The sequence below is a fragment of the Lathamus discolor genome, chromosome 4 (genome assembly GCF_037157495.1).
Source record: "Lathamus discolor isolate bLatDis1 chromosome 4, bLatDis1.hap1, whole genome shotgun sequence".
Classification (NCBI taxonomy): Eukaryota; Metazoa; Chordata; class Aves; order Psittaciformes; family Psittacidae; genus Lathamus; species Lathamus discolor.
Window position 1 is genome coordinate 38,065,400 of NC_088887.1, and position 27,979 is coordinate 38,093,378.

General features: G+C 35.8%; 3 protein-coding genes across 8 annotated transcripts in view; 1 reads left to right on the plus strand and 2 right to left on the minus strand.

The window, feature by feature from the left end:
- Window positions 1-27,979, plus strand: part of CASK (calcium/calmodulin dependent serine protein kinase) — a 204,677-nt gene that overhangs the window by 97,762 nt on the left and 78,936 nt on the right. For all 4 annotated transcript variants that reach the window (XM_065677115.1, XM_065677116.1, XM_065677117.1 and 1 more), the window contains exons 6-7: window positions 15,030-15,132; window positions 26,307-26,482. In XM_065677115.1, coding sequence (XP_065533187.1) covers window positions 15,030-15,132; window positions 26,307-26,482 — 279 coding nt within the window. The remainder of the gene's footprint in view (window positions 1-15,029; window positions 15,133-26,306; window positions 26,483-27,979) is intronic.
- GPR82 (G protein-coupled receptor 82) lies at window positions 273-3,486 on the minus strand. 3 transcript variants are annotated; one of them, XM_065677113.1, is made up of 2 exons: window positions 2,704-3,486; window positions 273-1,456 (listed from the first exon to the last, which is right to left on the minus strand). In XM_065677113.1, the coding sequence occupies exon 2, from the start codon at window positions 1,421-1,423 to the stop codon at window positions 386-388; it is 1,038 nt and encodes a 345-aa protein (XP_065533185.1). In that variant the 5' UTR covers window positions 1,424-1,456; window positions 2,704-3,486; the 3' UTR covers window positions 273-385. The 3 variants fall into 3 exon arrangements, with proteins under 3 accessions (XP_065533185.1, XP_065533184.1, XP_065533186.1); XM_065677112.1 differs by having other exon boundaries at window positions 2,700-3,486; XM_065677114.1 differs by lacking the exon at window positions 2,704-3,486 and adding an exon at window positions 1,580-2,691.
- Window positions 8,621-13,408, minus strand: GPR34 (G protein-coupled receptor 34). The gene is made up of 2 exons (XM_065675713.1): window positions 13,318-13,408; window positions 8,621-11,606 (listed from the first exon to the last, which is right to left on the minus strand). Exon 2 carries the CDS (start codon window positions 11,578-11,580, stop codon window positions 10,444-10,446), a length of 1,137 nt encoding a protein of 378 aa, XP_065531785.1. The 5' UTR covers window positions 11,581-11,606; window positions 13,318-13,408; the 3' UTR covers window positions 8,621-10,443.

Below are 27,979 nucleotides of genomic sequence, written 5' to 3' on the forward strand. Positions count from 1 at the left end.
CATCCTTTTTTTGTAAAGGAAACCTGTGTCCAAATCCTGGGACTCTTCTATTGATAATGAAAAAGCACTGGGTCAGCAGCGTCAGCCTAGTTTCTGTCTTCCACTGTCCATAGGTCAAACATAAAATGTCTTTTGCATTGTCTTTTTTGCATGTCTTTTTGTATGGATAAAGGTGTTTACACAGTTCACTGTATAAATTACTTGGATATACACGTGGGATTTATTATGGCTAACGTTGATATAGCAAGCAAAATAATTTGGAAAAAAATACATGTAATATGTTATAATTTTATTTAAATATTTACCATTTCATACCAAAGACTGGTTATAGGTGGTTAAAATGAGTTTACTGTTATATATTCTAATAAAACCTTTCCGTATTCCCTCACATTTCGAGAGTCTCTTCAGTGAAAATACCAGTTTTACGTTTGTGGTGTTCTGGTGGCGTGGCTTTTGTAAACAGGCCATAGAGACTTTTCTTAAACGTTTTATCTAACAGAAGGGTTATAACTGGATCTAAACTACTCTTAGCAGCAGCAAGACAAGTAAGGAAATTCTTAATTTCCACTAAATAGTTTAACCTTGGGCAGTCATTATTTGTAAGCAGTACATAAAAAATTGGCCTAAAAATATGATATGGAAGAAAGCAGACAGTTAGTATCATCTGGATGACAAAAATGTTTCTTTTCACTGTACTGTAAATTAGATGTTTTTCTCCAATACATGTATGTTTCTGTATTTTATTCAGATGTCTGGTAAGAGAATAGTATGACAACACCACTGTCATAAAAGATACAAAAAAACATGAAGTGGCAAGAAAAGCCGCAATCATTGCAGCGAATTCACCAGCTTCTACCCTGATGTTGTAGCATCTGTGAAATTCTTCCTTAGTCCTTGCCTGGACATTATGTATTATAGCTATTATTGTTATGCAGAGCACAATAAGCCATATAATGATGCACAAACATTTAGCAAATTTTGGCTGACGAAACTTTGCAAGTACAAATCGGTAGAAGTTTTCATTAACTGCTTGAGAGTATTGTACATCACTGTTTTTCTTCAGTGTTGCATACTGACTTAGAGCAATTGAACATAAAATTATAATTGTAACATACATACTGACATGCATAATAAGAGTCCCAAGGTGATTTGCTATTCTGCATGCTACACAGTCGTAAGTCCATTGATACCCTCTGGCAAAATAGGCAGCCAGAAATGGCATTGTGCTACATATAAGTAAATTTGCAGTGACGAGGTTTGCCAGGTAAATGTATTGTGTTCTTTTTGTGTGCGCTTGCCTTGAAAATATCCAGGCAGCAAGAATGTTTCCAAAGCTTCCAGCAGGAAACAGGCAGGAGTAGATGACTGGTAGAGCTACAGTAGTAGCTAGTGATGGCTGAAGAAGACATGTTGAATTTCTCATTTATGCTGTTTTTTCTTGAATGAATGATCAGAGCTGAAACAGAATTAAAAGAATTATTCTTCTGTAATGTGCATCTAACATCTCTTTCATTAATTTGCCTTAATTTAACTGTTCTTCCCCCTCCTCCCTCCCACCCCGCTCCCCACACATACACACTTTTCAGTGTTATTAACTACTGTTTGTCCTCTGGGGCTACCATCTTGAGTTTGCATAAGGTTACTTTTTGGGTGTTCTCTTCCACTGAGATTCTGTGAAGAGAAGGTGGCTGATGTTAAACCCTATAGATTTGCATGCATAGAATCTAACAAAATAAATTAGGGAACAGAAGGTTCAAGCTAGGCTGTAATAATAACTTGTGTGTTCTTAGTTTATTTCTCAATCTTATGAAACATCTGTAACCTACTTTGGAAACCACTTCTAGGCTATTTTAAGTTAAATAGGCAAAATAAGTGCAAAGAATTACTTTAACTGCCAAAATGCAGAGGAGTATCCAGTATCTCCATTTAAGTACAAATGAAACTGTGCGTGATGCAGGAATCTGGCTGGATGCATTTATTTTTTGCTGATGTCTGTATCTAATGTTACTTTATTCAGAGCTCTAATCTTGTGTATGCATTTTGCGTAAATAATTCAGTCTGTATTTTTGAACATACAAAATGGTGGTTGAAAACAGCAATATATTTATTTTTTCCAAGTTCAGTTTTCCATCTTTTCCTAGTTTCCAACTAAAAGTAAGAAATCAAAGCTCTATACAATGACTACACATAAAAACTGGCATTTCATCTTACTGACCTGTACTGAAGAAAGGTTTTATTGTCATACAGATACTGTTTCAGTGAAGTGCGTCATAGTTAGCTTTTGTCCCATACAAAATCATATTGAGAAAATTAAAATATTTCAGACTTAGACTGATAATATTTTTTTTAGTAGCTGTAAACAAATGAGCTTGAGTATCAAAGAGGATTCTGTGGAGCGCTGCAGTGAAAAGCCCAGACACAAGGTTGATAAGACAGCAAAAAGTTGTGAAAGTCATATTTAAAAATTATGCTGTAGACCATGTGTAACAACTTACAAATCAACTTTTATAGCTGTTGCATTTTACTGTACACAAAGTCTCATATGGATTGTTGAAACAAGTGCAGTAAATTCTTTCATTGCAATTGAGTTAAAGTCACATAGTATTTTTTAATTCAGTCATTTAAAAGTCTAATGATCATTTTTGTATCAATGCCCAAATTTGTCAGGTGAAACAACGAAGTAGTAGTTTTAAGCTTACCTACACAAGCTGCAGGCACCTTCCTTTGCAGAGAGGAAATTTTTCTGTCTTACTTCTGTTTTATCTCCACTGTTGCACTGAAAAGGATGATATTTGAATCTGGAAAGTATAGTTAGACCAGTATCTCTCGGACATAAGTTTTCAGAATGTGCACTTTTCTTTTACAGTATCAAAAATCAGATAGGCATTTAAAGTTCAGTCAAGATGATGTTAATCTGTGCGAAAAAAGGATTTTGAAATTAGGTCAGGATGCAGCTCCATTAGAGAAATTAAAAGCATGAGATAGCGTGGAAGAGGGATTGTAACAGTCCTCTGGTCATGTAGGTATGGCACAGAAACACCTTACAGTCCTTTATATAGTTCTTTACTCTTCGGGGGGGTGGGAAGGAATTGGTGCTTTTGTTCTCTTTAGGACTGCCCACTTTCTAGAAGTGGGGGGAGGGAAATGGGAGAGAGTTGCTATTTTATGCATGAAAACTTGTTATTTTCACTTGTTATGTTTAACTGTTCTTCAGCTCGATGATGAGCTACTGGAAAGCTGGCTCTTCTGTTCCTGAAGCCCACATGTAACAGTGCTGTAGCCATGTCTGTCCTCATGTGGGTGACCAAATGAACACATCTCAGTTGTCTAGTCGGGTGATGTATTGTGTGCAAATAATTTACAGCTGGTGCATTCTGAGCATCAGTTGGGAAAAACTGACTCTGTGTCCAAGAAATATGTTATTTTATGTAAATGACTCAGAAGTGTACACAGGACAATTACCTTCCTCCACAGGGAAGGTATAATCACAGATCAGTCAAATTCTGTCTGGTTCTGCAGAACTTGAGACCTTTGAATTTCCTTCTGATACATCTGTGATTGTCAGATATGGCTTTTCTACAGCTATAAGTAAGTTCCTTTATGAGAACAGAGGAGATAGATACCACATAGAAACTTCCGCAATTTTTATAAGGTTCTTGGTTTGTTAATTTTGCTTTATTTTTAAACATACACTGTAAGAATTCCCTTCAGTGATCTCCTATGAATTTTATTGTTCAGTCTCATTATTAATTTTATGATTTTGTACTAAAATGATTCACAGGTATGCTAGCCTCCTATTCAGACTGCATAGTTGATCTTATTTAAGATTAAATTTAAGTGAGAGAAACTTGCTGTGGAGTATTAGTAATCAGTTTGTAGTGCTGTAGTTAATTTGCAAGAGCTTCAGTTCTTGTTCCTGTTAGATTTAGTTATACCTTGGTTTCATTTTTCCACTTTTGAATATATAATTATATTAAAATTTGTTCTAATGGGAAAAGTCTTGTATTAATTAAATATTTATAGTCTCTTAAGTAGTCTTAGAAGTCCTTGTTATTGTGGTGTTCCATCCGGGTTTAGACATGCATATCCTGAACACTTGCGAAGAGGAGGCATGTTGAACAATAGTGTGAGCAATTGCATTTAGCAGGGTTTTTTCATTATTATTATTATTGGGTTGGTTATTAAATGTAGCCTGTAGTATTTATAATTCAGTGACCATAACTCTTGCTGTAGAAAGAAATAATGCTACATTTTTCACTGACTCGTCCTATTATAATAGGTTATTATAGTGAATTACAGTCTATCTCATTTCATTTTGTAACTGATTAGTGAGATGAGGAAAAAAGGAATGGGATATTATAAGTGAGGTTTTTTTCTTAAAAAAACCCCAAACAAACACAAAATCTTCAGAAATACTGGTTCTAAGCTGTAGTGATCACCTTCATTATTCTTTTAGTGAACTATTGCCATTCACCGAAGTTATAAATGGCATATTTTATGTAAAATATCTTTGATGATATTCAAATGCTACAAGTGCATCTTTCATACAATTCACTCTTAAGTTCATCATAATGACTTTTACATGCATTCTTCTTCTCAATTATTTGTATTTTTACTCTAAGTTACTGGTCACTTTCTGAGTTAAACATGTTACTAGATTTTATATGCCAGTAGGCAGCATATGTTGCATTTTGCCATGAAGGCATTTGTATGAAGGCAACTTATTTTGTGGCCTGAAACCACAAAAGCAGGGACATTCTGAGGGGTGAAAGGTATTTAAGCTAGCCTTCTATAACCCATACTTAGCATGTATTGTAATATAATTATATATGACAGAGTGGTCCACCTGCAGGCTGCCTGGCCACTTCCTGTTCCCTCTGCCTGCTTGAGATGATAGAACATAACTCAATCAACCCCTTATCTCCTTATGCCTGTTACAAACCAAGTGGACAACAGGACAGTTCCTGTTGTGCAACAGAGCATATAATCTGTTGGCACCAGTTGCTCCTTATAGGATGGAAAAAGGCAGCAGCTCAGTTACCTATGGCTCCCGTAGCAGACCTGGTTCTCTGTGCTGTGGAAGACCCAAGAGATGCGCTCTGTATCTTGAAGGATGGAAGGCAACTTCTTAGGGTAGGGCACATAAAAGTGTGCAACCCTGGGCATGGCTACTGTGGACGCTGAGCATGAATCATACTGAGCAAAGGTATAGCATTCACCAAACATGCAGCAGCCTTTAATTTGAGATTTAATTTCATATACTTGGAATTTGAACTACGGTATGGCATTTAATACTGAGAGAAGTCTTTAAGATGCACTGGCTACTACACAAGTGCAATCCATATTTTATTTCAAAAAAATAATAATTTACCAAGTAGCTTGCCTAGAACTTTGACTTTGGTGCTTAGTTTTGTTGTGGATTTAAACATTACAATTGGAAGGGTTTTTTGACTGCATAAATTCTAAGGCAGATGTACTACGAAAGAACCATCTTCAGCTGGCCCTCTCTCTGGGGAGTTATTGCAGAGTACCATGGTTCTTCTCTGCCTGCTCATCAGCTTTCCATGTAGGCGTGACCCAGTGTGTGGGCAGCTCTTCTGACTGGATACAACGAGGATTTTAGCTCTAGTCACTATGTGTTGCATATTGTAAGAAGTAGTTATCAAAGCAAAATCATCCAAGATCATGTTTAAATCTACTCTTGTTGACTCTATGCTGAATCAGTGAAGATAAAATGTTCAGCAGGTTTGAGCTGACTCTGTGCTTGCTGTTCACTAATGATTTATTTTCACCAGTTTAGATTCAGCAGAATAGTCCCAGAATCAAAGTTCTTAACGTTGTTTGATGAATTACAAGCATATGTGGTGTAACTGTGACATCCTTAGAGATGTAGGAATGGGGATATGTTATAATCATAACTTCAGTTCTTTGGTTGTCATAAAATATGCAAAGTTAAGTGTTCACGGGCTCTGGGTAGTTGTTTTACATAGGCAAAACACAAACCAAACAATGTCTTTTAGGCAGGAAAATTTAGCTTCAAGTCAACAGTGCTAACAAAAATGATCTTCTAAGTTAATTTATTCTTGTATTTTTTCCCCAGTGACTTTCTTTGTACAGCCCCAGAGGTCTCTTTGTATTAGCTTCTAAAAAAGCAGTGGCTGTGTATTGGTCATGATGTATTTCACTTTTAATTTCAGAAATTGGTTTTTAATGTGAACACTCTGTTGATCATCATAGCCAAATAGGAAGCTTTCTCTGTGTTTTTCACCACCATACTATCATTTGTGTTTTTCCAAGTTAAATATGTTTGTGTGTAACAGCTTTTTGGCTTTCACAGGTTCTTAAGCCATTGTGAAAATGCAAAAGTATTAAAGCAAAACTAAAAAGCTGAAATGTGGCAGTAAAAGCAACTTCCTGTGCGAGGATTTTTCCTACTGATTCACTCTACAGGCAGTGAATGGCGACAGCTTTGTAGCACCTTCTCCTTTCTCTTGGATTTGACAGTTGGGATTTAGTTTAAGGGATGGAAAAAATGCTGGCAGAGGGTTCCCAGTGCTACAGAGATTACATTGAAAATATATTTTGATTGGTAAAACATTATCAGTGGGTGCTTTTTCTCCATACATTTCTTTCGTATTGTTCAACACAACTCCCTCCTCTCCACCCTGATTCTCTATGTGGTTTCAGAGAGAGCATTAAATTAAAGCATCCATATGGGAACTTTCTATTTCCAGGTCTAATGTGACTCTCACTTGTTTATCAGGGATGTAAATTGTGCTCCTCTTTTGTGGTTTCATTGACTGATGTTGTGAGGGAAATTTTTCAACTAAATTTTCTCATGTTATATTATCCAAAAAGAAAAAACAAAAAACAAAAAAAAAAAAAAAACCCAAAAAACTTCTCTGCCCCCATGAAAAATGTTAATTTTCAGGTTAAAGCCATAATTACAGTTAATTTCAGTGTGAAAATAAAAGTTGATGTTGTGGTTTAACCCTAGTAGGCAGGTAAGCCCCTCAGCCACTCACTCAGTCCCCCTCAGTGGGAGGAGAATCAGAAGGGTAAAAGTGTGAAAACCTGTTTATGATTTCTGTCTCTCCCCCTCCTGTTCTTGTGGCTGCTCTGCTGCAGAACAGGCTGCTGCTTCTGATGCCCTCTCCAGCTCCCTTGTACATGCTGTGGTCAAATCTGTCGTTATCGTGAGCCCTTTGAGCCCCGTGTTAGGTGCAAAATGGGTTGTTGTGGTTTAATCCCAGCAGGCAGCAAAGCCCCACACAGCTGCTTGTTTACTCCCCTAACAGTGGGCTGGGGAGAGAACTGGTAAGGTAAAAGTAAGAAAATTCATGGTTTGAGATAAGAGTTTAATAAACTGGGGGAGAGGGGGAAGATGTTTCCTACATGACACTGCTGTCTGGTTTCAGATCCCTTTCTAAGCCAGTTGATACATCCGACTTTTAACATCTTGAAGCAATGATTTACATAGCTGTGGAAATCCATCAGTATTTTCACTTGTCTGGTGGCTTTTTAAGGTTGTTTTTTTGTTCTAACTGCTACTCCATTAATGTCATACTCTGATAAAGATAGTACAGTCATACCAGTTCCTCTCTTCTGGGCCGTACCAGCTGTTACACAGTTGTGTTCCCTTTCAGATTTTCATTTCTGAGGTGAAGAGTTGATTTATTTAGTGTAGTCTGCATAGAATCCATGTCATATAAATTATTATCACAATTATGACTTCTCAGTTTTTTCCTCCTTATTTTAACAGTCTCTTTGCTCTTTCATTGCTGTTGAGCAGAGTTATATCTTGAATTTTTTTTAGGCTTGACCACCCCAAATAACTGTGTGCTGTTTGGAAACTTTGTCATCTCCTTACTCTCACTCATTCCAGATCGTAGTATTAAATGTGTTCGTAAATATATCTATTTGCAGGTTCTCTGAGTATATGATGAAGAAAAATGACTATGTATTTCTAAGCTTTCTTTCCAATTTTTAACCATTTCTAAAACAAGAATTAACATCTAACATCTTAGCGTTTCTTAGAGCCTTCGTTAAATGACTTTGCTGAAGTCCAGTTACACCATATCAACTTTACCCCAGTGTTTCTCACCTCTTCCACAGAGTTACTCTGTTACTGATTTTTCTAGGATGTGGCTTCCCTCAAACAAATCTACTCGCTTTTGCCTAGGGTACCTTATACATAGAAGCCTGCCTAATTTTATTTGTCTTTATAGGTGCTATGAATTTGCCTAATACAACTCCTAGCTCCTGAAATGTCTTTGTAAAATTTGGGTCATATTTGCTGCTTATGCACAGAGGCTGATTTTAGCAAAAGATGATTCTATATTGAAGTGTTTAATGTATACCATTAATGTGTAGTCCTGGGAAAGTGTAACTTTTCAATCTTTCTTTTAAAAAGTTTTTTCTTTTTTCTGAAACCTTGTCCATTGAGACTGTGCATAGCTTCCTTGGTGCTCCGTCTCTACAATCTGTAGAGAACAGCTGTCATGCAGAACACATCTGATCAATACAGATAAAAGCACACTAACTAGATTACACTGTTAAAATCATTAAAAACAAAAAAGCCCACGTAATACTATTCACATGATGGACCAGAATCTTGAACTTGTACTGCATGATTATTTTCCTGTTGTCTTTTAATGTATTTAGTTGCTTCCAAAATAATATTATAGTAACCAAATAAGCATTACATATTTTACAAAAGTATGCCCAGAATGCTAACGTCTTTTTTTGTCCTGTGGAACATATTCCTATTAGGCTTTGGCTTTAAAAGTCTCATTTGTTTCATTGAAGCTCTGTACTGTTGATCTTCTGAAGAGCTCTTAGTCTGTTTTTGCAACTATGTAGTGTTCAGGAATTGCATTCTTTATAAATGAAAGCTCTGGTTTTAACAGAACACTTCCTTCAAAAGAATTTTAGAATTCAGATTTTGTTCAAGCCGCACTGAGATGTTCGTGTCCATCCTCTCCCATGTTCCCACCCTGGCCTGGTGATCAGTGTCATTAATCAACTACTTATAGTAGAAAAAATACAGGCAAGGAAAGAATGACAAGATAATGTATATATCTTGTGAAATGATGGTTTATAAACTCCACTAGATTTCCCGGAGTTGATGTAACTGTATAGAACTAGAACATAGCAGAATTGCAAAGGAGGAGGAACATGCTATTCCATGCACTTTACAATTACAGAGCCAAAACAGTTCTTACTTCAGCATACACACAAAAAGATGACAAGATGATAAAGATCGTGAAAAAAATACAATGCAATTATTGTGAAGTCATTGTACAAATATCTTACTTGCCAAAAAAAATCCACTTACCATTGTACTTACATAAAAATTACATGCTCATAGGCATCTCTCTCTTGAACATTAAGAAATCCTATCCTTTTTTTGTTTAAAAAACAAACAAAAAACCCCACTGGCTGGTCATTGTAATTCATTTGACATGTTTATAGCCAATTTCACCAAAACTGAATTAAGTAAAATCACATAAAAATTAAGCCAAGTTTATATAGCAAAAGTGTTATGTTTACTTTGCTTAGTATGAGTTTTATGAGTAACTTTTGTAAAACCAGAATATTGTACAGAATTGGTAAAAATCCACAAATTTTGACACAGGTTTGGCATAAAAAAGTGACATGATCCATCAGACAAGTTACTGGTAGTAATATTAAAACTGACTTCTTTACATCAGCTTACTTGAGCAATACTGCTTGTATGTATTCACGATAATAAATCCTTATTTTATGGATCTTAACACCTAGTGTTTAATTGGTTCACATTTCTAGCCTTTAAGTTGTTCTTGGGATAAAATGCTTGCTATTTAATAAAATTAAGTGTATCTTCTGTAATTATAACTGAATTAATGGCAGTTGTATTCTTCCTCATTTTCAGACCATGCGTGTTACTGAACTGTCAAATATTTTCTTGGAAAAAATACTTCTATAAATGTAGTTAAAATGCTGATGTGTGTTTGAAACGTATTAAAACAGAGAAGTACATAAAATCTGTAATGATTTTTATAGCTCTTTTGAATAGGACACATTATTTTTTGCAAAATTCATTGTTTACATACCAAAGTTTGTTGTATTAATGTCTATGTACAAGATTCCTTATACATGTTCAATCCACTTCATAGAAATCTCCTTAAAGAGTTAGTGTTCTAGTTTAGTCCAACAGCAGATATCTGAGAACTTCCTATTTTGTTTTCTTGGATAAACAAGAGTGAAGTACTTCTGAAAAGCAACTTCTTATTTTCACAAACAGAAGTAAGACTTCTCGTTTTTGTTTTTTTTTACCAGGAAGAAAGAGGCAGGATTAGTAGCTGTACGGTATAGCATTTGGTAATCTTAAATTGATGTGATGATGAGTTGATATAAATCCTGAAGCAACAGAGAGAAATTATTATCCATTCCTTTAAACAATCAAATCAGAGATTTCTTCTTTAAAGAACTTGAGTGGGGAGTGGTAGTAGAAAATCGCTCTTGTGTATATTGTCCAAGTTTTATTTCTGAAGTACTTTCCAGTGCTAGGCCTGAATCTCCATGAAGTCTTCTGCAGATAAGTTGGAATACAGTCTTACGGACACTTCTGGACATTAGGAAATACATAACTGGGTCTAAGCAGCTGTTGAAAGATGAGAATATGAGCATCACCTCGTTGCATTTGTGAATTATTTCCTTCCAATGACAAGATGGATTTTGTAACTGTGATGTAATGTAGACAAACCGGAATATGTGGTAAGGGACAAAACAGATGGTGAAAATAATGAGCACAATGAAGGAGTTCCTTGCTGTCTGGGTGTATTTTCCTGCATTGGGAAAATTTGCTCTTTTCCTCGAAATTTTCAGGAGGTTCTTAGCAATTTTAACATACGAAAGTATCAAAAGGAAAAAAACTATCCAAAAAATTATTACAATAACATAATTTAAAATTGCTTCTGTCTTTGCATTGTGTTTATTTCGGTAATGAAAGCACATAGTAGAATTGCTGTTCTCACTCTTAAAGAAAGATGGTGCAACTACTATTATAAATCCTGTTAGTGCGATTGCCCACACCATGCAACAGATATGTATACTTCGTCTAGTAGTTAACATTTTAGGGCGCTTCACAGACTTATTTATTTTTACGTAACGATCTAGACTGATTAGTCCCAACAGTACTATGCTAATATACATGTTCATATAAAATAGAGTTCCTACAATCTTGCATAAAATCAGTCCGAACAGCCAGGTGTTGTTGGTAACATGATAGAGTATTCGGAAGGGAAGACAGAAGATCAGCAGAAGGTCTGCAACGGCTACATTTAGCAAGTAAACTTGGATAGAATTCCTTTTCTGATGAATGCACAGGAAAGCAAACAGGGCTATAATATTTCCAACCAATCCAACAACAAAAATAATAGAGTAAAAAACTATCAAAGCAAGTGACAGTGAGTTGTCATCTAAGGAACAAGTGCCATTGTTTTGAATTTCCGAGGCATTTATGGCTAGGTTAGTTAGGTTACTCCAGAAGTCCTTGTATGGAATAATGGTCAGTAAATCAGCTGAAGCTGCACCCATCCTTTGTGAGGATTTTTTTAGCTGTTCTGTAGGAGCGCAAAGAGAAATTGTAAGAATTAAATCACCACTGGATCATTTTCATGTGTTTGCTTTATCGCATACAGTCTTACGTGATATAAACATTAAAGGAAATCGCCAAAACAAGTAAATGCACCGAAGTATCATTGTAGCTGAGTAGAAGGACTTTCAGATAGGTATCATGATACAGTGTAAGTCTAGAATAACCAGTTCCCTGTTTTAGTTCACAAGAAGTACAGAAGAACAGATAGTATAGAATACTCACACAGACAACCATTTTTGTAGTTATATCTTTATAACTGTTATTGTTTTCAAAATCAACTATTATGGTTTGCTGCAAACTTTATAAATTAGATTTTGTTTTCTTTTTCTATAAGTACAAATAATTATTTTCAGTTCAGATGTTAAGATTTGTCTTTCTAACACAGAAAACTTTTTAATTAAGATGCAAGAATGGGTAAGCATAGCTAAGTGAAGTATTCTCAGTGTTGATACAAAGTACATAGAAATATATCAAAACCATTCTAAACTCATCAGTATTAATTTTAAATAAGTGCCCAGGATCTCTCCCATACAAGTCACCAGTTTTCAATTAGAAAAGCAGTTGTAAATTAATATTTATTTGGCTATGTAATCTCTTAGAAGTAACATTATGAGCTTGTTTTTAATACTTTATATCTTCCTGTAAATTTAAGTATTTTTTCCTTATCTGTTCACAAATCAGTATTATGCAAAGAAACTAATATTAGCTGGAAGTCACGTTAATGCAGTAACACTGTTTTCACATTTTCCTTGTTTTCGTTGTTTCCTTTGTTTTAATTTCAAAGCTTTTAATTTCACTAAGCTTACTTTGAGCAGGAAGGTACAATGTAGAAGTTACGAATCAGTTTTGACCAAAGAAGGAAAAACAAAAAAGTGTGTGGTTAGGAGAGCAGAATCAGAACGAGCTGTTTAGGGAGATGGTTGACTGATTACTAATGATACAACTTTGTCCTCAGTTGGTATTTCATAGTGATAACAGGTTTCATAAATAAGTTTGCTTCGATTTTTTTCATTTTTAAGCAGCAAGCTTTTTTCTCCTAATCCCACAAAAACTGTAGAATTGGTGTTAAAATAGTTTTTCATTTGCATGCTAGGTCTAAAAAATGCAAATTTACATTTAAATGTGTGACATGGCTACAGCAGTGAAAATGGCAGCACTTTAGATAAAAATCTCAGTAAGAATTCATGCACATACAGAATCTGAATTATTGACAGACTAAAATATTTTAAATGTGCTATGTAGGTTGACCTCACATTTGTGTTAAATTCATGCAGTATGTTAGCAGTTTACAAAACATTCCTGTTTCTATATTGTCCAGGCAAGATGTAATTTTGAAAGTTTCATTAAAAAAATATGATGCTTTCAAATACATCTTGAAACCTATCTACTGCTAGAATTTCTTGTTACGATGCTTTTCTGTAAAAATAATTGACATCATAACCTGCAAAGTATTGACAAGTTTTAGGTCAATGAGAGTGAAAAATCTATTACATTGCACATGCATTAGAAATACAACTTTTCACTACCATAAGTTTTGTCACCTGGAAGCAAACAGGCATGCTTAACCCTAGGTGTATTTAAGAAAGAGTTTGAAGGTCAGTAGTACCTTTATAGTTAAATGACATTTTAATAGAAATCTGGTTTAATATGGGTAAAGTATAAAAGAAGACACTTACCATTTATATATTGAGAACTTCTGCTGATTTTCAAAACCACTAGTGAAGACAGGGAGGAGTAACATGCAAGTCCTCTTATTAGAAAGCTAAATCACCAGCTTCTCTATGAAAGTGATGAGAATCAGCTGACATAGTACAATTAGCAACAAGAGGAAGTTTAACTAGTGTTGCAACTGGTTTTTTTTTAAATGTGTTTTAACTAGCAAAACTCAGTTTATTGAAAAGATCAATTTTGCTGTTAATTTGGGGTTTGCTGGGAGATGTTCTATAGTAAAATTCTCTCTGAGTTGGAGATTTGGATTTTTTATTTTATTTTTTTCTCCGGAACTTTGTTTCCAGTGAGCAGTGTCAGTGGCTTCCTTTTTGGATGACAATTTGGTGCATTCTCTCATCTTTTTAATATTGTCATGGAAGTTGATTAAAGATAAATCCACACTACAGTAAAATGGTACATTTTGCTTATGTTGGTGTAGTTGTTCCATCTACCTTCTTGCCTGGGGTTAGAAGTTTGAGGTCGATCTTTTTTCCACTCAGAATGGCAGCAATGAGAGATTGTGAAAGTGCCCTAAGTGGTGTGGCTTTAGAATTTCAATGAGGCAGAAGTGGAATACAGTGTGCTGAGATAATACTATCTGGTAATATATTTTTATCTGGTAATATTTTTTTAAATAGGGTGAAAGGGATTGAAAGTTACATTTGTAAATCGCAAATTTAGAAATGGGTTCTAGAAATCCTGATATATGGTAGCCTAAATTTAATGATCATCTCAAGAACATTGTCTTAACTTAGTATTCTCCTTAGTATTTGAAATGATAATTTCTATGTTAATTTTATTAATATATCATCTGTTTAGGAATGAAGCTTTTATGGGATTCTGCACATTTCAGTTAGACTTTTAAACAGGCTCTGTGCATTCTTACTTGAAGGTGATTGCCTTGTATAATTGAAGCTTTTTAGAGGAAAACATAGGTGAAAGCAGATAATGATTTTAAGTACTCAGATTGATCTTGTTGTAGATCTTTTGCACTATTTTGAGGTGCAAGGTTTGTAATTTCAGCAGTAATGTATTCTCAAGAAGCAGTATACACATTTGACATTCTCCCTTTTAAATAATGGTTGACTGCATAATGAGGCAGGAAGTCATTCTGTATCAAATGCAGTAGTTTGGCTATGTGTATTATATAGTAAATTGTGTTTGAATGGATTATGTCTATATGTTGCTTCATCTTACAGCAGTCAGTATCCATCCAAATTGTTGTGTGATATTATTCCATTTTTATATGTTACCACCTCACTAGTGGAAAGACAGTGGAAAATCAAAGATGACTGTGCCTGGAATCAGTTTAGAAGCCTAAACAATTCCCCTTCGCAGCCCCCTCACCCCGTACCCCACCCCTTAAAAGCTTAAGGATGAAAAGTGAAAAGAAATTACAAGTGTTAATTTTTACCTCCATTTTATTATGATTTCACTTTGTGTTCCTTGTGAATTCTGGTAAGTCCTGAAAGAATATTGCTGTGCCTGGGACAATTGAAAGGGAAGCCAGTGAAGAAAGATGAGACCATACCAGGGAAAAAAATACCTGAAATTAAGAAATGCTGAAATAAATAAATAAAAACTAGCTTCTGTTTGGAAATTTATGAAATCAAGTTCTAAAATGCCAATTTTATTTCTGAAATAATAAGATAATTTCTCTGGGGTTTTATCTTTTCAGCCACACTGTGTACTGCTTGCCTCAAAAGAGAATTCAGCCCCAGTGAAGCTCGGTGGCTTCGGGGTAGCAATTCAGTTAGGAGAGTCCGGGCTAGTTGCTGGAGGTAAGAAGTTTTCCTTTGAAGTTATATAATATTATGCATGTTTTATTGCAGAGTTCTGTTATTCTCACACAGACTGGCCTGCAAAGCAAGAACTCAAAAAGAATCTTTCACTAAAGACTTATTAACATTATAAATGCACACAGTTAAGCTAAATTGCTTGTAATGTGTAACGTAGTGCATACATATACTGACTATTAAATCCCTCTAAATGTTACTCAGTAGGAGCTTACACTGACTTGATCAAAATAGAATTGAAAAAAGCAAAGAATTTTCCACCTTAATGCAATTTTTGACATAATTCTTCTGTGCTTGACAAACCAATAAAATAACAATGCTATCAGGATTGAAATGTATGTGAAAGCAATTAAGGATTTACTACAGCATCGTCAGTGCTCCCCAATGTTTTTTAGGCAATTTCTGTCAGAACACTGCTGTTTAATAGCAAAATCTTACTAGTTTTCACATGTGACTCTTTTCTATGTTTTAATATTTCATTGTAATTATTGCATAAAACATCAATATCTTGATGCATATGTATATTTTTTGACTGTGTTTTGTTTTCTGTGGATTTTATTTCCTCTAGCTGCCTTCCATATTGTTCCAGACAATAGGGTTATGCTTTTATCAGCCTACACAGATGAAGACCCAATCAATTTTCTGGTGCTTTCATTGCCAGAGTAGGAGACCAGAGCAAAAGATTTTGTTAGTTTTATTATTTTTTTTCTTCAAAACAAGTAACCTCCTCTCAGTACTATGTTTCTTCAGAAACTCAGATTTCTTAATCTATTTGCTTAAAGGTCTGCATCAACTTGGCTTTTCTATGCTCTTTAAATTAAAACAACATAAGCATGCCAACAGCTTCCATTCCCTTCCTGATGTTGCTAATACCCTTGAAATATCCAAGTATCTTGTTAACTGAGACCCCTAGATACATCTTTTCAAAGAGAATACCCATTCAGTTAAGCTACTGCTTCCTTACTGGAAAAGTCACTCCCTTCTTTACTTTTCCTGTGTTTCTCAAATTTTCGGTACCTCAGCCACAGCTTTTTTTAATGAGTGTTCCTACACTTTTATTTATGATTCTCCTACTTTTCTTCTTCATATTCTCACTGAGCAACTTTATCCATTTCACCTGTTTCAGCTGCTCTTCTGAAGATAGTCAGATACAGTGTTCTTTCTTTCAGACTACTAACTGGCTCTTAAGAAACCTCAAGTTCAACTTGGAAAAAAATCCTGTTTCGTGATCCCGCACATCATTCATGTGCTCAGCCTCCACGCAGTTGTCAGTGCTGGTCTGGTCTGTCCTTTTTTATGTGAAAATGTTTTCATTCCTTTCTGTTCTGTTTACAGTACTTCTAGAAGCTTCTTTCTTAAGTATCATCATTATAATTATTCTCTGTATCTTTTGCCTCATCCATCTCAACTTCTGCCATATCAGTCTACCTTCATTCTTTTTTTTTAACTCTTTCTCAACTGTCACTTCCAATTTGCAGCCCTTTTTTTAGAACTTGCTGTTTTCAGTTTCAAATTCCTCTTGCGTTCAGGGATACACAGAGTAATTCCACTTCATTTATATACCATGGAAGGTCACAGTGCTACTACTTGTTTCAAGATTTCTCCTTAACTGACTCCATATCTCTTTCTTCCCATCTTCCATTTAAATCCTTATACAACAAACTACATCTGTTATCTGGCAATTCTTTTCCCTTCCCTACCTGACACATAGTCCCATCTACAGCACTTCTATGATTCACTTGCAAGATTTTATTTCTTCAGCTTTACAGTGTCACCCCATATGTGTTATGTGAAAATTAACAATGCTGTCTGTTTGAACTGGGCTATAAATTCCTTGTAAAAAAATGTTTATCTACATATTTGTTTAAGTTATGTATGTGCCCTGTGGAGAAGTTTTGTTTTGTAATGCTGACAATAACAGTAAATACAGGCAGTACCTATTTTTCAGTTCTCCTAAATTAAATAGAAGCTCTCTGTATAGACAGGTTTGAGCAGTATAAAACCCAACCCGTTCACTTTCGCATGCTTTTCCTAATTTTTAGTAAAAAACATTAATTCAGCTTAACATGGTCAATTATTTCCCTTTCAGCATGGCAATTCCTATATTTGGTGTTTCGCACATCTAAAAAGGAAAATCTCTATTAAATAAAACCTATTATGGCACTAAGATTCTTTTACTGACCTAAACCCCCCTGTGCTTCTAAGTCATTTCATTACTAAGTACACCTTAAAATTTTTATAACACTGAAAACACACTGCCTTATACTTACAGAAAGTGGAATACTTACTAATCTTTCTGTATCTAGGTAATGTGTATTACCACAGTACCCTAGCAGAATATACTAATTACTAGTGTAAATCACTATGTAAATGACCCTGATGTTGAAGGGCAGAAATCTTTTATCTTTCTTTATGTTGCTTGGAGTAATTTCTCATTTAAACCAAAAAAAGAACAGCTTTCCTTTAGAAAAAGCACGTCAACACTGAAAGTAACGTAGGTGTAGTAATGTTCAACTGACAGGACTCTTCCCTTAATCTAAACCCCCAGCCATTATGCAAAAGCTCTTCAATATCTGTGATGATAACTCTCTCTTTTCCTCCTAAAATAGGAGTTTCTGTATCTAAAATATTCAGGGGTTACAAGTGTTATAGAAACTTTTTCTTGCTTTCATGTGTTTGTGCCATTTTGCTTTCCTTTTTACACTGGTATAGCTGTGCTTGGTGTAAGCACAGATAGTGTGTAGCCCCAGGACAACACAAATAAAAGGGAATTTTCTCCCTCAATGTCTTCAAAGCCTGCCTTCTAGGGTCCAGCTTTTGCTTTCTTTGGGACTACAGAATTTTTTTAACTTAAAAAACATCTTTTTTTCCAGTGTGTGTAAATTGAAAGGGTATTTTTGTAATTAAGTTAAACTAAGTCTCGGGAATTGAAAGTAGACCAGTCCCAATCTTTTGATGTAAGTCAAAGATAGACTTGTGTTGTTTAGAAGGATTATAACTACAGTGTTCTTTTGAGCAGATAGAGGATTATTTGAGAGACATGTAAGGGAGCTTATGATAGTAACCTCTGATGTCATACTAGATGTCATTAATGAAAATGTCTGTGGAATAGATTTTAGGAACATGATTGTGTTTTATCAGCTAACAACCCAGTTGAGTTTAAGATAATTTAATTATTATTAAGTACCAGAAAAGGGAACATAGCCATAACTAATTTTTCTTAAGACCAAAAGGGAAAATGTAAGGGAATACTTCCAGTTCCACTATGTTTGTCCATAAGGGGCAATGCAATGAATAAAAAGCATGTGTCATCTTCGAAGTTACAGAAAACTGTTTTCATGAGCTGCCGATATCAAGGTCTCTTCTTGCAGTTCTTGTATCAGAAGGAGAAAGTTTTCCTAAGTGTATTCATTTGAAGCATCGAAGTAGGTACTTCAAGATGGAATTCTGGCAGTATGCTCAGTAGTTACAGATCATCATAATTTGTAAGTGAACTCTATTGTGGAACAGGATGTAGATAGGAAATTGTCCATGTTTGCATGGTTATCATGCAGCTGGAGTAGTGGAACCTCTGGGAAGTCAGTGATTTAACAAAGCAATCTCACACTACTATCTCTGTCTTCCTTGAACAACTTTCTTTCAGAATGTGGTATGAATAGTCTCAATATTTTCTTAAAATAAATGTGACATCAGATTTATCAGATATCAAATATCTCAGATGCTAAATCTTGGGGGTTTTATCTAGTATATGGTATAAAAGTCTGAAGGAACAAAAGCCATTCAGTCCACAAGTTCTTATTTCCTCCACTTAATCTACTTACTTTCTCCTGGTTTCCACTAGTAAAAATAACTGTATGAGGTTCTTTACTGTCAAGTCTTACATATGGATAGCTGACTCCTTTTCACATTTTACCTTTAGCAGCAAAAAGTCACAGGTATGATGCTAATCCAGTCCAGCACTGATTTGTATGTATTATTAGTTAGTCCCCCTAAATTGCATCAGAATCCCATAGTATCTTCATAGTATCACAACCATCATCGGCTTACTGGCAAACATCTTGTATGTTCTTAATAGAAGTACAGCACATAAATATCAAGTGTTCTTGGTTCTTCAACCACTAGCCTTTTAGACTCACTACAAAAAATAGTAAAAGAAAGCATTACCATAAATTTCCCTGCAAGTAAAACTGTGGAATTGGGGAGGGATCTTTTAAGTTCCTTTTTTTTTCTATTTTCTTTCCATCAATGTAAAAGTGATCACAGAATAGTTTGGGTTGGAAGGGATCTTTGAAGGTCATCTAGTCCAATGCCCCTGCAATGATCAGGGACATCTTCAACTACATCAGGATACTCAGAGCCCCATCCAACCTGACCTTGAATGCTTCCAGGGATGGGGCATCTACCACCTTTCTGGCCAACCTGTTCTAGTGTTTCACCAAACTGGATCTTCTTGGTTTAAAGGACATATTTTTGAATTGTTGTGTTTGTACACTGCATAGACTTTTTTCCTTTTCATCATCATTGTCTGAATGATACAGCAGATCTTTATTTTTTTTTCCAAGAAGTAAATGTTTATAAACTGATGTCCTACACTAATATTCTTCTTTCTATTAAATGGTAGCATTTCTTTCTTTGGAAAAGCAAGTGCACTATTTCACTTTTTTTTTTTTTTCCTGAAAAATAAAAAAATGTGAGAGTCTTGTAATTTTTACCTCTGGTAGACTTTAAAAAAAAAACCACCAAAAACACACCAACTTACAACTGTGGTTTACTGTCTCTCAGAAATTCCACTTCACATCTGGGTCAGTTTGAGAGCACGTGCAAGAGGCTAATGTATTTAAAAGTCAGTTTAGGTTTACTTCCTCCATCACAGTTTTATGGCTGAAAATGCCATTGAATCAGTTATTATAATTTGTCTGTTTAACATATGATCTTTGTTCATTTTCTGGACACTGATATCCGGTTACCCAGTTGTCTGCTGATGCATCTTTTAAAATACATTTTCTTGAGGCAGTCTTCTGTGCTGAAGCTGAATTGCCTTTTTTTTTTCCTCTCTCTCTTTTTTTTTCTTTTTTTTTTTCTTAACATTTTTTGTTAATCTATTCATCCTCTCTGTCCACCTGCCTTAAACATCTCTATTGTCTGGAGTAATGTGGAAAGGAATTAAAAGCATGAAGTACTGACCTAGCTGATCTGTTGTGTGTGATTCTTCAATTCCTTCCACATTATTCTGGACATCCCACTCTCTTAGAAACTCCTTAATTTATGAACATATTTCTTATTACACTATTATGAGAGGTCAGATGGTGATGTTTATTAGTACCTCACATTTTTTTCCTAAAAATTATTTGTTCCAGTTGTTTCCTTATACATCGTTCAGATACTACTGCTGTTGAAAGACTCTCCTTCTGATATCTTGGTCATCAATCCCCTGCCTTAGGGATGACAAAATCTGATTGGGTCTCTGTATATACTCTTCTTCTTGTGGAAAGCATAGCCCTATTGTCTGGAATAATATGGAAAGAGTCATAGAAACTAAATTATCAAAGGTAAGTCAACATTTATCTTTGGTGCTTGTAAATAATATCAGATTGACTACATCTGAAGACTGAAGGTCTCTGTTTATCCACAGGAATAATCAGTAAAATTAGCAATTTTATGAATTTCCAGACTACCATCATGCTTCAAAACTGGCTGATAAGAAAGCTTACCTCTAGAAATATGATATCAAATATCTGTAGCTATTCAGGCATTGAGTGCTTCCTAGGTCAGCAAATAACTTTGATGTAGTCATTTACTTACAATAAATTGGACGCATGCAATTATCACGAGTGGATACCACTGCAGAGTCTTCCTATAGTGAAGATTTTCTGTTAATGCTACTCTAGAAAAGTTAAGAAGAACCTAGAAGCATATAAACGGAAAATTGATTCCAGTCTTCCATATGATTTCTTCTCACAGACAAATACGACTGAAAATGTGTGTATTATTTATATAATGATTAATAACTAATATTTATATAAATAATATTATGTGTCTAATATTTATTTAATTAAAACAATGTTAATTTTTACGGGCAGTCATTCAAATGTATCCATGAGTGTTCTTATATCTTGAAGAACAGAAGACCTGTGGAAGGCAGAAGTTGCCTACCTAAAGAGAGAAAAATGCCTTTGCTTACTATTCTTTCTGACACGGCTTCCAAAAAACGATGCAGAGCTTCTCCCAGAACACCAAAGAAATTCAAAAGCTTCTAAAGTATTTTAAACAACTAAACTGGAACAATTTTAAAATTTTACGCTGAGTGAGTTTAGGAGACAAACGTCGTACTAGATAATTTTCAGCAGAAGTGATACTTGGTTTAAAGAGCAGCGAGTATCCCTGATTTTAGAAAACTTTGATGTCTACAGATTCTGTTTATCCTGCTGCTGGTGTTCACCTTACACTTCTTGTGGTTGCAACATAGGGAAAATCTCTATCAATGTACGTGCAGATGTGCACGCCGTTCATTTTGCTGAGCTAAGTGTGACCCAGAAGTGCAGTTCAGCAGTCCTTGCTCAATTCAGTTTTTTAGAAAAACCTCAAAAGCTGCATTTGCTCCTTTTGATGAACCCAGTGGTTTGTTGTCACGAGGATGACAGCTGCCCCGGAAACTGCTTTAGACTATACACACATATATATATACATTTTCTTATCCTATTTAAATGGACACCTCAGTATCAACCAATTAAGTTTCAGTTCGTCCTGAGTTTGCTTTTTCACACCACCATCACCCACCCCCCTATCAAAAGTATCAGGATCCTGTAGTCTGTACTAAAAAGGTTACGAAACCAAATCATTCTGTAATTATTTTCAGTAATTATAATCTAATAGGGTAAATAGCAGGATTTTATTAAGTTAGCCTAGCTTTCTTTCTTATTACATTTGTTTTTATAGAACTCTCATTTTAAATTTGAAAGTGAGTATTAAGGTTTAGTAGTACTGGTTTTTCAGCATGCTGTTAAGTAGCATCCATTTTTCATCCAGTTTATAGCAGCAGTTTCTTGGGGTTTTAAACAGCTGTGTAGAATGTTTCCTATTATTGAACTAGGCTACTCTTTCTGCTCAACATTAAGCAGTTCATTAAAGTAGATTTTTATAGTGTACTGGTTTTGAGCTAGGGCTACAAAGATCCAATTCTTATACTTGTAATCTATGTGCTTTAACTTCCAAGAGAGGAGAAAAAAAATCTGGGGTGATCAGAGAGGGGTGGTGGTTTTTAACCAGATCTTCTAAGTCTGTCAGTTTGTCTGTAAGAGCACTTGCGTACTTACTAAACATGCAGCCTCACATTCTGATGTGAGGCTGCCACAAAAAGCAAAATAGGAACCTTGAAGTATCAAGAGGCTATGACTTGTCTACTATCACATAGAGAGTAGGATACAAAAACCTCAAGAAGCTTGTTTTGTTAGAAAAAAAGTGTGTCTCAGGAAAAAAATTATTATGAAGGTCACTGATAATGAACAGAGTGCTGGCAGTGCATGGCTACTGCGTAAGAAAAGCTCGCATATTATGTTTTGTCTGCAGTTTTGATAAGCATACTGTTGCAAGTTATGTTTGCTACTTGTTGACATTCAATAGTTTTACCAGAGTTTTCGTACTTTCTTGCACTGTGCTCAGGAAGTAAAATAGAGGGGAAAAGAAAATCTGAAATTGCTGTCCACCATCAAGACCCTGCTTTGCAAATTTTAGGGAAGATGTGTAATGTTCAGTTTGAAAAAACTGTTCTGTTCTGCATATATTTATGAGTGCCTATAAATAATGAAGGATTTTTCTTGCTTATCAATCTCAGCAAAGTAATTTTCGTTCAAAATATTACTTGCTGAAGGGAAGAAGGAAGAAAAATACAAATTTTTTATCATCTCTGACACTGTAGAATACTTGATTTAACCACGGGCTGTATAAAATATCTAAGGTGATATTTCAAAACTAAAAATGAAAGAAATAAGCTGTATCTTTGGCGGAAGATTGACCGTATTTTTCCCTGTTCGGTCAGTGTTCTGTATGTTAACACCAGCATAACCCATTTGGTGGGTTGACCTTGGCTAAAGGTCAAACTCCTACCAGCTGCTCACTCGCTCCCTCTCTTCATCAGAGCAAGGGAAGAAAATAGGATGAAAAAGTTCACAAGTCAAGGTAAATACATGCAAACTGCTTGTCAGTTACCATCATAGATAAAACAGACTTAACTTGGGGGAAAAGAGTTGATTTTATTGTTGGTTCAAATAGGTTTGTGTAGTGGGAAGCAAGGACGAAAATTAACACCACCACCTCTACTCCCTGGGTGCAGTTTCACTCCCTTGCTCCTGACTCCCTTAACCTCAGTCCCAGAGTGGTGTAAGGGGATGGGGAATTTGGGGGCTGCAGTCAGTCCATAACAGCCCTTCTCTGCCGCACCTTCCTTCTCACACAGTGCCCCTCCTTCTATGTGGGTCCTCCAGGGAATGTCCGCCTGCTCCAGCGTGGGGTCCTCCTTGAGCTGCCAGGTGGATACCTGCTCCACCACGACCTCTGTAGGGGCTGCATGGCCATCTCTGCTGGGGCACCTGTAGCACCTCTTCCTTTTCCTCGTGCTCTCACCTTGGTGCTCGCCGGCTGTTTCTCACACTTTTCCCCATATTCCTCACTGCTGGGCAATGTTTTTACCTTTCTTGCCCTTTACCTGAGGCACCACCATCTTGACTGCTGTGCTGAGCTGTGCCCCTGCAGTGGGTCCATTGGAACCACCACTGTTCAGCATGGGGCAGCCCCAGCCTCTCCTCAAAGGGAACACTCCTGCAGTGCACAAACACACACACACTCTTGCCAGCATCTTGATATCTAAACACCTACACGAGATAATGCTATTGTATTCCTTATGTAGTATGTATTGCTGCTAAATATGCGATTTTACACCATAGGAGAAAATGTAGGATGCACAGTTGTTTGCAAGGGCACGTTTTCATCAGAACAAGGTGTTTTGTAGATTGGCCTTTACTGTACTGCAAATGCCCAGCAGACTTAAATGCGCTTCAAAAAAACCCTCAAAACCAAACCCCAAACCTTTAAGTCTACTTCTCACAGCACATAGTCATTTTTAACCATGTTCATCTCTCTATTTGTTTACTTAAAACACAGAGAAGGTCCTGAGCTGAGAAGAATGACACATAATTCTTGGAAATACACATTCAGTCAAATTAGGTATCATTTGATACATAGGATTCTTAGTGTCATTAGCTACATGATCCAGATGACCGTATATCTCCCTGAATTTTAATGCCTCTTTTAAATAGCTTGCTTTGTCCCTGTGATATCATCTTCTAGCTATTTTTGCTTTTTGTCTTGAAAAATTGCTTTTCTCTAGACTTTCCAGATTCCATAACAGCAGCTGGAAAGCCTCATAGGAAGGCAAAATCTTCAGGGTATATGTGATTTTTCCATTCATATTGATAAAAAAGATCTAAACAACATTTATTACCAAAAATGTTTGGGGTTTTTAATGTGTAAGGTTACACTTGCTCCAGAATTGCTGAAGGGTACCACTGCACCCAAATGCCCGGAAGTTTAGCACTGAGATAAACAAGACGTGGGTAAGCCAGACTGCTCTGAGCTCTTGCATGATATCTTCTGTACCAAAGATTTCCAGACTGCGGTATGCATACCAGTAATGTCATATGAGTAGTCTAAGTGGTATATGAATAATGTTTGAAGAGGCAGGTGTTGCTGCTTACATACATGTACAGCCTGATACAGAGTTGGAAATGTCGATGCTTTTTTGGTCATGAATGATGATATTTTGGGGTGGGGAAGTTAGGAAATGCCTTCTGTCAATTTATTACTCCTTGTAGATGCAAAAAGGAGTGAGTAAGGACTAGTTAGCAGAGCACAGTCAGGTCATACTCTTGCATTAGGTGATATAAACAAAGCATGGTCTTTACTGAGTAAGCTTCTACCAGGAAAATGTTTCCTAGGTGTTTGTTACTAGTGCTGTGACTCAGCTACCTCACATGCAAATGGTGTACAGGATAGGCTAGGGTAGTCAGCAAGAGTCTCTTTACCAGACAAGACTGAATTAAATAAGTTCCATGTGAACACCTCAGGTTTTCCAGACTTAATTGTAAACTATCCTAGACAGAACAAAGGTGCTGAAAGCCTTGAATGGAGACTCTGAATTCCACTGTAGAATCAGTAAGGAAGAATAATTTATGAAGATGGTACAAGCAGTAAGAGTTTTCTACAGTTATGTTTTTTTCTTCTGTTGGTACTTGGTGGAACCAGGGTAGTCCAAATAGGGCAGTGTTTGTACATGTCACTGATGCCTTGAGAATTCAAGCTTAATTTGTGAAAATCCTTTGCAGTGGAAACAAACCTCTTTACAATGGGAAACATTTATAGGGAGAGGTAAAATATTTGTTGCTTTTTCTTGGCTTAATGTGCTACACAGAAGTTGAATGAAGTCATTTTAATCCGTTTACCCACTCAAAAAATTTGTCGGTACTAAATACGTTTTTTTCTATGGGTGTACATTCATTGCCAATCTAGAATCAGTACTGTCCTAGAACCATTACTGTGTGGCACCCATTGAAAGCACACTGTGAAACAAATTAGCATTATCTTCTTATCTGTAGTAAGACATTGCCTTCTTCAAATAAATGAACAACATATTTGCTAGCATTTTGCTTTAGCTGCACTGGCTAAAGCTTGGGCAGTGCATCAGACAATGATGATCAAGACCATCTATGCTCTTTCTAGTCAGAAGCAGCTCTGCAGTGTCTTTGTACATGCTCTCTGGATAAATAATTCCTGTTTCAAAGGTTGTCCAAATTGATATTTTTACTTTTATATGTCATGTTTCACTTAATAATCTTAATGCTCTTATGTAAGTCTTATCTCACAGTCTGCAGGGCAGGATAAAATATTCATCGATTTATAAAAATATAAATCAAGCAAAAGCGAAACAACTGATTTGTCTTACTGGGTATATTTATTGTATACTAAACTTAAGGAAAAAAGGATTGTGTTAACAGCTTAACCCACAAACAAAACTTATTAAAACTGTTTTAGTTTAATGCAGCGATATTCTTTGTTGCCATATTTGACACACATCACTTTGACTCAATTTTGTTTTTATTTCCATTTAGGACGTGTAGGAACACCTCATTTTATGGCCCCAGAAGTGGTAAAAAGGGAACCTTATGGGAAGCCTGTAGATGTTTGGGGTTGTGGTGTGATCCTTTTTATCCTGCTAAGCGGTTGTTTGCCTTTTTATGGAACCAAGGAAAGATTATTTGAAGGCATTATTAAAGGAAAATACAAGGTAAATGACATTATACCTGAATCCTTTTCCAGTGAGATAAGCTTTGCTGGTAAAATTTCTGTCAGTTGATTTTTGTATTTAGCCTCATATAATTTGAAGCTTACAGAAATCTGCGTTACACAGGAAGAGAGATGATTTTCTGTCTCCAGTCTGTCTTGTTCCTCCTGTGTTTTGTATTAATGTTGGTAATTAGAATATAGGACTATTTACTCAGATGAAATAATAAATGGGTGCAACAACTACACTCTAATTGCACATTTAGCTCAGTAGGATTGTGTAAGGTTTAGCTGTGTAGTATAACGTACTGTACATTTCCTTAGGTTTATAGCTAATGTAAATTTTTTAATCAACTGAAAGAACTATCATAAAGGCTGGTCATCATATTGTCTTGATGTAAAACAAAATGCATGTTACTGTAAATACGTAGTTACACATTTTTCTTTATATTACAGTAAGTAGTAAAGTGCTGAGGATGATTCAAAAGGATCCACTTAGAACTGAAAGCACATTGGTGTGCATGCAAGATATGCATGTTTCACAGTACAAGTATCCTTGTATTGAAGCTGTGACTTCACTGTTTTTGTGGTTTTGTCTAAGATCAGTATGCACCTGAGGTCACACATGAGTTGTGTATTAGCAAGTTAAGAGTTGAAACTCCTAAAACTGCCTGATAGTCTGTAGTATGGTTTAGAAAGTATTTTATTATATGAACTTTACAGTATTCTGCTAGAATATAAGTGACAGCAGTGGTACTGCACTTGGTCAGGAATTTTGTATTCCTAGAAACAACAGGATTTCTTCATGGCACAGGTTTTGGAATTGCTTAGACTCGTAAGATGTTCCAGTTTCACTTTCTGGAAGATTTCTTTATGAAATCTCTTAAACAGCTAAAAACTTCTGGAATTGTATGAGTTAACTTTTCTTTGTTTTAAAAAAAATAGTCTTGGCCAGTACATTGTGTCTTCTCAGTTCCTTCTCTGTTCCTGTTTCCACAATGATATGTCTATTCAGTGAAAGTACTACAAGGATTTTAAAACCATCTTGCTGCAAATTTGCAATTTTCTTCCTTCCATTAGAGCTAATTTTCTTTAGTATGGTTTTATCGGATGACATGTTCCTGCCCGTGGCAGGGGGGCTGGAACTAGATGATCTTAAGGTTCTTTGCAACCCTAACTATTCTGTGATTCTATGATCTTGACTAGTTGGACACAAACCTGCATATGCACAATGTATTCAGACTCATCCTTCGCACTGTTGTCTCCTCAAGATACAGTTTTGCTCTAAAAAGAGTTGCAATTGCTTGTATTGTTGATCACATGTTAGTAGGCTTTCCTGCCTGAGTGGCTGAAGATCCATAACTGTTGTAAAGTTGAAAGGAATTTATTGGTAAGAGTTATAGTCCATGACCCCTCTGGAACAGGACTAAAGGAGTCCTTGACAGGCATTAGCTTACTCCCCTCATACTGAGCATCACTGGCATGAAATTGTGGTTTGACT